General features: G+C 43.7%; 1 protein-coding gene across 1 annotated transcript; it reads right to left on the reverse strand.

Annotated features, from left to right (window-relative positions):
• Nucleotides 1–1,829: 1,829 nt before the first annotated feature.
• OTUD1 (OTU deubiquitinase 1) lies at nt 1,830–4,915 on the reverse strand. The gene has a single exon (XM_079106342.1). The coding sequence runs from the start codon at nt 4,514–4,516 to the stop codon at nt 3,071–3,073; it is 1,446 nt and encodes a 481-aa protein (XP_078962468.1). The 5' UTR covers nt 4,517–4,915; the 3' UTR covers nt 1,830–3,070.
• Between the last annotated feature and the right edge of the window lie 5,608 nt (nt 4,916–10,523).

Genomic DNA, 10,523 nt, shown 5'->3' on the forward strand with positions numbered 1-10,523 from the left:
CTACTTGCCATGGTCCCATTGACCAACAGCACAAGCATGCAATCATTATTACTGAACACGACAGCCTGAAAGCATGTTTGAAATCTGCCCAACTTTTCCTTCTCAACCAGGCTATATAGAGAAAGTAGTTAAATCAGAATTATTACAGACTGAACTTTGGGATGAGTGTATCCCCTTAAACCAACCCAGAACTTATCTCTTGGATTCAAGGCAGCACCTTCAAAATCACTTTGGATTAATCAAAGTTCTATATTTTAAAAATTTATCTTGGTTCAACTTCTCAAATGTTTGAAAGATGACACAAAAGGTAAAATCAATACATTATGATTTTTGGTGTAAAAAACTATTTCTAGAACTCAACACTTCAGGGCTGTGGATGTGAGTTACTGGCAGAATATATGCTTAGTATGCAATAGAGAATATGTATTAAGGATAAAGGAGTGATGAGCACATTTCCTCTTCAAAAAAAAAAAAAAAACCAAACAAACAATGACAAACTAAACTATACAAAGAGAATGAGAAAGACATAAACATTTAGGTCAGACAACTTAAAAATACACCACCATATAATATGATCTTAGAGCCCCCACTTTCATTTAAAAAATCACACCTTAGAATCTGAATCAATAATTTGGGACATTAATTGGAAAATGAAACAAAACAAGGAAGCTACTTAAAAAAAAAAAAAAAACAACAGGCTGCTTTTTTAGTAACTTATTCCTAATCTATTCATTCTCATGAGAGTTCACACAGCTCTAAATAAAATAGAGGGGTAGCCAGGTAATTCAAATAAAAGAATTTCTTTCTTCCCAAAATTATTTAATTAAAACCATGGAGTAACGCTTTGTCTAAGAATTTAGAGATCCATATCAGTTAACATTTAAGCTTTTGACAAATATCCTATTCTTGATATCCATCTACACTCTTCCAAACGTGATTAACAATGAATTTAAATTCAGCAGTGCCTATAACCACGTTGTTGACATGTTCAAATGAAAGCAAAAAAAAAAAAAAAAATCAAACTGCTTTTATTCTGCCAGACTCATCCTAAAAAGATACCTGAGATTGTTACAACTTCTAAACACTGTTTGGGAAGCTAGAAAGTCCAAGATCAAGGAGCAGGCAGGTTCCCCAGCAGGTGAAAGCAGGTTTCACAAATGGCGCCATCTATGGATCCTCATATGCCAGCAAGAGCAAAAAGGCCAAAAGCACCTAAGACCTTTTAAAGAGACTAAATTTATTCAGGAAGGAACAGCCCTCCTAACTTAAACACTTCCCCAAAAGCCCCACATTCCAAAACTACCACAGTGGGAAGTAAGTTTCAACACATGAACACAAGAGAGGGGACACATTCAAACTATAACATGCACTTTTCAACTAAATCTGGGAACACTTCTTAACAGGTCCCATGGTCTCAAGAGGCTTGACTAGATAAAAACTAGGACAATGCTCTGGTTAGTCTTTTAAAACATTAAAATCTATGCTGAAGAGAGTGGAACACAAAATTTTGACTAAATATCCAACTTAGACATTGTGCTGGTGAACACAGAACTTGCACTTCCCTGTTCATTAGTCAATAGGCCCAGCTATAATTTAAGATAAAAATTATAATTAGGAATAATGAGAGCAATTTCTTGAGTTACTCCACCTTTAAATTACATTTCACTGAGACTTATCCTTTGAAATTACTAATGATTAGCCTATCTTATTCGTGTGAGAATTTAGGAGACCTCTCATACTTCTGTGGCATTTTTACATGTGAAAAAACTGTGCACATTGAAGAAAGGTTTCCACAGATGTCACTATTGAAAAACCACTCTACCCAAAAAGACAATGTAAAACTATGCATTTTATTCATTCATTCCATCAGCTGAGAATTGCTCTAATGTACAAATACAGTATTGTACAAAAAAATCACAAAATGTTACAAAATAAAAAAGTACAAACTGCATTACTTAATAAATATGACTAAAAGTAGTTAAAGTCGCAATGAGATAGATTTTAGGTTGGAAACACTGTTTGACCCAGCAAACCATGTAAGTTCTGTTCACAGACATTTTAACATAACACATGGCAATTCTACCTAGTTAGCCTTTTGGAAGAACTTAAAAGGAATAGAATATTAAGACAGTGTTCTCCTGCTATAAAATAACTGCCAAGGTTGGGTCCAGGCATTTTGCTTAGTTTTTTTCTTAGTTGAAACCAAGAAGGTATAAAAGAAGGTATATAAAGCAGGAGGCCTATCTTGTTCCAGAATTTTATACCATGTTAAAATTCTTTTGTAACAAAATGACACATGTAAATAAAAGCAATTGAGAGCACCAGACAATCTACTCTAAACATCAACTAGAGTACAGAATCATCCTTCTGCCATCAGCAAATATCAGACTTTCATTCAAGTAAGACCTGGTACTATCCCTTAAAGGAAAAAAAAAAATCTTACCACAGCCATCCCTTAAGCATTTTTCTTTATAAAGACTGAAAAATAACAATTTCCAAAACAACAAATCTCTTTAATCAAAATGGAATGGGCCAATCATCTGGTAACATGAATGCATCAATATCAATTTGAAATAATTATCTAAGAATTGTGAAATTCAAATTCCAACGACATAAAATAACTACTAAATCACAAACTCAGTTCAAAGTAATACATTTTATATAAAGCATTTCTCTGGATTTATGCTTGAAAGCTGTCAAAATGGAACACATCATAGATGAAGGTAACACCAATTTTTAAAAATGTTGTGCAAAAATACGTTTGTATAGAAAATAGACTACCAGGAATGAACAAATTTACACTGTGAGAAATCAGCTTGCAAATTAAGTAGTGCTCATTTTATACAGCAAATTATAAATAGCAGATCACCCAAAGCTATCATGAAACATCATTGAGGTGCCCAGCAACCTTCAGCTCTGAGAAAACATTCAAAAAATGATTAAGGCATTACACCTACAGTAAATCTACTAGGAAGTTTAAAAGTGCTGTTACCCTGATTAGAGTTCATGTGATTTTTCCAAATACAAGTTATGTACGCAATTTCCCCAGGGTGTAAGGTTTTCAGACATTTCAAGAGCATGCATTTTGTTCAATATACATCTTGGATAGGGATATGGCCATGGATTTGGCAAGTTCTTCATCGCGTTTTCTTTGCACTTGAGTTTGTTTGCACCAATTGTCATACTCTGGGTTAGGATAGGAGTGATCAAAAACTGCATCATAGTGTCCATTGCTGAGCCAACTGAGCCAAATGCTAGGCCTGAGGGCATCCTCTGGGCCCAAATAGTGAATCATGGTAGACACTGTGGGACTCTCCAACCTCCCTCCAGTAGTTAAGTGAATATTCACATTCAGCATTTGCCCCATAGCCAGCAATTCGGGGTACCCGGCCCATGCCCCGTCCTGAGCAGCAGCGATGATAAACTCCCCGACGTCGCCCTCAATCAGAGGGCTAAAGTGCTCGAGATGATCGGCAATGTAATGCACCGTCTGCTCCCTCAGCTCCCGGTGCAGGCTCTGGTCCCCGTACACCGTCTTGCTGACAGCTCGGTAGAGGCAGTTCCCGTCGGGAATGATGTGGAATCGGTACTTATTCCTCTGTCGAAGGTACTTGTCCTGCTTCTCCACCTCGGCCAGGTACTGGGCTAGTTTCTCGTCTCTGGGATCCGACCTGGAGACCACCACCGTCTCGGCTGCGCTGCTCTGGGTCGCCTCGCTGCTCCGTGCAGGGGGAGCTTCGGCCTCCGGGTCGAGCCGTCGCGCCGCGTCGACGCCGGGAGAGTCGCTGCGGTCGCCGCCCCTCTCCCATCCCCGGGTAATCCTCTCCGCCCGGTGTTCCTCGCCCCACGGGCTGGGGCTGGGCTCCGGGCTCCCCGGGGGCGGCGCAGGGCCTCGGTGCTTGGCGGCGGCCAGGGCCTGCCGGTGCTCGCTCAGTCGGAAGTTTCTGTCGGGTCCCTCGCGGGCCGCGTCCAGCCCCGCGGGCTCGGGACAGTCGGGTCTCAGCAGCTCCTCCAGGAGCCAGGCCGAGGAGCCCCGCCGCGGCGGCACCGGGGCCCCTGGAGCCGGGGCCAGCAGGAGGCAGCGGCCGCGCGGGTTGGCGCTGGCCGCGGCGCCGGAGCCGGGTTCGGGCCCGTGCAGCAGGAGCCTGTCGGCGCCCAGAGCCCGCACGGTGATCTGCGCCGTGGACGTGTAGTGCGGCGGCAGCGGCGGCTTGCAGGACGCGCCCGCCGGGCCGGTAGGGGCGGCTGAGGCGGGGGCGGCGGCCCCGGACACCATCTCGAAGCAGGAGGAGAAGGCGGGCATCTTGGCGGCGGGGGCGGCGACGGCTTCCCGGGGCTCGGCGGCCGCGGCGGTCTGGCACTCACCGGTCTCGGGCTCCGGCGCGCCGCTGGCGGGTCCCGGCGGCTGAAGGGAGACCTTGAAGGGGGCGGCGGCGGCAGGCGGCGCGGGAGCTGCGGCCGTAGGACCGGGTCCCCCAGCAGGGTAGTGAGTGCAGACGCTGCTGTAGAGCTGCATGTCCCTGCCCGCCGCTCGGCCCCTTATAGGCGCGGCGAGCCCGGGTGCAGGGGACACACCCTCGGGGCCCGGAGGAGGGGGCCGACTGGGCGCGATGACCCAGTGCCCCTAGAATAGAAATGACCCAAGGACCGTCGGCCGCCGCGCGTCAAGAGCCGCAAATAGCGACCGGGTCCCAGCCAAATTCCTGCTGCGCCACAGCGCGCGGTGGGGGCGGGGTGGGGACGCGCGCTCGACCCCTGCCGGCGCGCTCGGCCCGCAGGCCCAGGGCGCAGCGCCCGCTGCCGCTGCTCCGGCCCGAGGCGGCCGCTGGGGACTGTCGGAGAAAGCCGCCCGCGCTGCTGGAGCGCGTCCCGCCGGCGAGCAGGAGTGCAGGGCGCGCGGAGGGCCGGGAGGCGGGGCCGCGGTTGTTTACCTCAGGCCGCGCGGCCGCGTCACGTGGGCCCGCTGGAATGTGCGGCTCGTCAAGGCGTCCCATTCAAGTGCGCGAGCCCGCCCCGCCCCCTCCGGCCTGCGCCCCGCCCTCTCTGGCTGCGGTCCCGCCCCGCCCGGCTCAGCGGACGTCACGGGCGTGGCTCGAGGCGGGCGCGCGGGCTGGGCTGGGCGGGGGAGCCCCGAGGCTCAAGGGCATGCGCAGTCGTGGTATTCCTGACTGCTGCCCACGTGACAGCTAAAGATTACTTCGGTTACCTGAGCCATTGATATCTGGGCTGGGTCACTTTGTACTGCTGCAGGTCTCTGTGGCGGGATGGGAGGTGCTTGGGCAAGCTCGAATGTTTGGAAAATCTGCATTTCGAATCAAGCGTCCGAGCTAGGGATGGGAAACGGGGCACTGCCTTAAAATCTGGCCTTTTTATAAGGTCGTGGGCCACCATTCCTGTCTGCATTCACCATTGCTCTCTTTTCAGTTTAGTGTCTGGGAGTCACTTATCGAGGTCGTGTTCTCTGCGAGATCTACAGGAATTTTGCTGCCCTGCTCAGTGGAGACGAACTTTTCTGTACCCCTAACTCATGTCAACTGGGAAATACGTGGGGGAAAGGAAGGAAGCCCAGACAGCCTTTCTGAGAGTACCAAATGTCATGCCACTTAGGGTCTTTGAGAATCAGTGCGGCTGGAGCCTAGGTCAGAAGCATTTGAGAGGGTAGTGGCCTGCATTGCCAGGCACGGGAGAATAAAGGAAACACTAATGCCCAACCATGTTATCAGTAACCTCCTTTGTAAAGGAAAACCAGAATATTCTGTGAACTGAAGTTTCTCCCCGAAAGGACGTGCTTTTACTTAGAGCTTCTACTTCATTAAAATTTCACTGATTGGAGCCTTGTAATCTTGTAGAGATATAAGTGTTAGAAATTATGAAGCATAAATTGTACTGGACTATTTTAGGTCCTTTTACAGCCATTTATTATCAGCCTGTTTCCGACAGCTTGTGTGTGTGTGTGTGTGTGTGTGTGAGAGAGAGAGAGAGAGAAACAGGCAAACAGACATCAATGGATAAAATCTTAAAAGTGTTAAACTGGACAGATCTCAGGTTTCTACAAAATTTATGGCTGGAAATGAGAAGGTACCTGAATCCTGCAGGAATTTTCCCTGCTTTATTGAAAAGAACATCTGAAACTTGTGGAAAATGTTTCCCCACCTTTTTATAGTTTGCCTGCCTGATTATGCTACCTACTTTTGGCAGAACTATAAAAGGTGTATGTAATCTGGACTGGGAGAAGGATGCATCTGGGAAACCATGTCTTTCAGGAGCTCATGTTGTTAACTTGTGCCCCTGGGGTATACTTATTCGTGTTGTGTAGGAATTAATCATTTTCTTGTTTCTTCAAAGTAGAGGTGTTTTTCCCCCCCATTGACAATTCATTCCATCAGCCATTTGCAGTCTGTGGTAGCAACTGGCACTTGCTATATTCTGAGCTTTGATCAAATGCTAAATTTACTGGCTCTCTGCACTCAAACTAAACGTAAGAGACTATCCTATCATTTTGGAGATGGGGAAGCAGCCTTTAGATTATGGAGAACACCACCATTCAGCTTGACCGTGAATTTCATGGATGGAAAGACTGTCTTGTTCTCAACTGAGTTTTTATCCCCTGGCACAGGGCCTGATACACAATGGAGCTAATTAATATTTACTGAATGAATGAATAAACAGAGAATGTGTTCCCAGGGTTTCTCAGACAGTGAAGCCAGAATTCCTATCCAGGTCTCTTGACCTTCACCAGGCTTTCAGTTTGCCATGGGGAAGAAGACTGGCAAGGTCCCAGCAGCAGTTGTTTGCTTAGGTCACTCAACCTGGCGGGTAAATTAACTCAGGAGAAGGTAAACAATGTCGAACCATCTTTTCAAATTCGGGTGGTTATCTCATTTGGGACCTGTGACTAACTAGAAAAGGGAAATTACTTAGCTGTTGCCCCAGATTTGTTCAGTGTCCTTTGTTCTGCACATTAAGCACTTCATACAAATTCAGTCCTTAGCCTTTCAATAACTCAAGTTCTGAACAAGAAAATATTCTTAATAATAAGATGATCCTCAGTGTTTACTGAGTACCCACTGTATGGCTATCTGGGCTAGCATAACAAGATCCTGGAGAGAAATAAAGAAAATATTACAATTTAAATGCCAAGGCAAAAATGTGTTTTAACAGGTAAGTATGAAGCACAAATAAAATAGAAAAAACTAGGTACACAAAAGACAGGTCATGCGTCTGATGTACCAAGTTAGGAAGGGATAAATATAAACAACATGTGAAAATTTCAAATTTACTGTAAACAAGGGCTTTTTTTTTTTTTTTTTCCAATTTGGTTTGCCTAAAAGTGATAAACTGCAAAACTTTGAATTTACTGTGGGCATCAGGGTCCATTCCATATTTCAGTCTGGAAGGTGTTCCTGGAGGAAATACTTCAGAAAACCTTTAAAGCAGAAAAGAAGACAAGCTTTGAAAATAAGTTTGTTTTCTGTGCCTGGAGGATAAGGTAAGGCCAGTCCTTCCAAGTGATGGCTAAAAGAGTGAGGCAAATCTGATTCCTTGAGCAATCTCCTTTTTCCAATGTGAAAGGTTTAGCTGTGCACACAAGAAGCATCTATTATATGTCAGAAAAAGTATGAGACATTGGAGTAAACAAGACCCTCATGGTCCAGGCCCTCATGAAGATTCCAGATAAGGATTAGAATTAGGCTTCTGGAAGTAAACATCATTGAAGCATAGGTTCTCAGAGTAAATGTATTCTCTTACATCTTATTTGCATCTGAACACTGTAAACTTCTTCACTGAATTGTATGACAGCCTTAGGAATCTTGCAAGATGGAAATTCTTTCAGAAGCTTTGGGCTTTTGCAAAGCATGATGACCTCAGTAATCATAATAAAAATGTCATGTAAGCAGTAAAGCAATGATGGAGAACCAAGCTAAAGTTCCTAGGCCCAAGAACAACTTTGTGGGGATGAGTGAATTCACATAATCGTCTATAATTATGCAATTAAAATTAATACATATGAAAAATGGCTACATAATTGGAAAAAGTGAAGAGCTATGAGTATTGGGGAGGAGGGTTTATTCTGGATGGCTCATAGAGCTTAGAGATGGCTTTACAACCAAAAGCTTTTTAGGAACAAAGTCTCCAAACAGCGTAGAATAACTGTTAAAGTTATGATGATAAACTATACATTAAAAACAGGGGTTCAGGGGCTGGGGGTGTAGCTCAGTTAGAGTGCTTGCCTTGCAAGCATGAGGCCCTGGGATCAATCCCCAGCACCACCAAAAAAAAAAAAAACAACAAAAAAAAAGGTTCAGAATGTAGCTCGGTGGTAAAGCACTGTGCAAGAAAGCTGAATCCTCCATCTTGAGCTAAACATTAAATATATCCAATGAAGCTGAAAAAAATTCCTGATGATTCCATTCTGGAAAATCATCTGTTTGGCATATTTTGGTTCTGGGCAGAAAATTGGCAGAAGTTTAGGAAAATAGGATTCTAAACCAAATTTATTTAGTTATTGAATAGGCTAGGGGGGAAAAAAAGGAAACGTTTGCAATTGTTAATTAAAGAATGGCAACAAGAGAACCAGTAGGTTAAAACAAAACAGAAAGGATAAGGTATTAATCACTGAGTGTTTCTGGAATACCAGCTATGCTGCCAGCATGGGGTCAATTACAAAGAATTCAAAAACAGATTTTTCTTGCAGCCCAGGTAGTGAAAACCTAGCCCCCAAGGCATTTTATAAAACACAGCCAATCCTGGTATTGTTTGATAAGGTACATGCACCCAAATACCACCAATTCCTATTGTGCTACCTTTCTCTCCAAAACAAAACTTCTAAAACTCTTAAATGTTCATCCATTAAAATCATTTCTTTATAAGCCTACTATGAAAAACAATCTCGAAAAAGGACAAAGTTAGAGGACACATGCTTCCCATTTTCAAAACCTAACTACAAACCTAGAGTCGTGTCTATATGCTACTGGCTTGAAGATAAACATATAGATCAGTGGAATGGAATTGACAGTCCAAAAATAAATTTGTACACTTATGGTTAATTGACTTTTGACAGTGTGCCAAGACAATTCAGTGGGGAAAGAATAGTCTTTTTAACAAATTGTGCTAGGACCACTGAATATCTACATATAAGAAAAAAAAAAAAAAGTAGAACCTTCTGACTCATAACTTGGTCAAAATTTAACTCAAGCTAAGTGTGGTGGCTCAGGAGGAGCATTAAGTTTTTAATTTTTTTTTCAGTATTGGGGATTAAACCCAGGGTCCAACTAAGCAAGTACTCTACTACTGAGCTACATTCCCTGGTTCTTTCATTATTTTGAGATCCACATTATGGTCTTCACTGTGCTACCCAGGCTGGCCTTAAACTTTCAGTCCCAGGGCTGCAGCTCTGTGGCAGACCTCCTGACTAGCATGTGTTGGACCCTGGGTTCAATCCCCAGTACTGGGGAAAAAAAAAAATTAAAAACATTTTTGCTTTCATAGGTGTCATGACCCGCATGATGTTTACGCAGTTTCTCCAAACTAGGACTCTGAGTCAGATTAGAAATATTAAAGGTATGAGAAATTTAAGAAATAAAGACAAGACAGGGAAATACGTGGAACAGTGGGATCCAATGGGAACCAGCTCTGAAGGAGACTAGATCTAATGGCAAAATGGAGCCTGTGCACTTTATTTAAATGGGTGGGAACACCAATGGGATTCCTGTACCCTGCTGTACCCCAGGACAGCTGGAATTGGAAGTTAGAGCTTTTTGAACTAGTGAGATCTATGACAACTGAACTTCCCTATCAACAGGAATCACCATGCAAACGGACTTTCCCTGGGAACCCTTGCACCACAGGGTTCCCAAAAGCAAGGTCTCACATAGTTCGAAGCAATGATTTTCCATTGGCCTGCGACACATAAAGGAAAATCCTGCTCCATAAAGGAAGCAAAAATACAACCTGAAGAAGAGGAGAATATATTTGCAAGTCATATATCTGATAAGAGACTTCTATCCAGAATATACTCAGTAAAGTTTTATAACTCAACAATAAATAGAAAGGAAAATAAGTGGGTACAATGGTGCTCACATGTGATTCCAGCTACAAGGGAGGCTGAGGCAATAGGATCGTAAGTCTGAGGACAGCCTGGGCAATATAGCTAGACCCTGTTTCAAAATACAAAAAGTAAAAAGGACTAGTATGTAGCTCAATAAGAGAGCCTGGAGTTCAACTTTCAACTGCAAAAAAAAAAAAAAAAAAAAAAAAAAAGTAAATGAGTTTTTTTTTTAAAGTAATTTGAACAGTCATTTTTCCAGAGAAGATAGACATACAGAGCCAATAAGCAAGCAAAAAACAGATGCTCAACATCATTAGTAATTATGGAAATGCAAATCAAAACCACAATAAGATGTGCTTCATACCCACTAGGATGGGATTGTGAAATGCTGCATACATTTTGGAAAACACTTTGGCAGTTCACCAGAGGTTACTGTATTAGTCCATCTTCTATTGCTAATGAAATACCTAAGGTC

Source organism: Sciurus vulgaris, assembly GCF_902686455.1.
Source record: "Sciurus vulgaris genome assembly, chromosome: 12".
Classification (NCBI taxonomy): Eukaryota; Metazoa; Chordata; class Mammalia; order Rodentia; family Sciuridae; genus Sciurus; species Sciurus vulgaris.

What these genes read in the sequence shown, in the direction of transcription:
- OTUD1 (XM_079106342.1), bottom strand. Translation starts at nt 4,516, where the DNA reads ATGCAGCTCTACAGCAGCGTCTGCACTCACTACCCTGCTGGGGGACCC.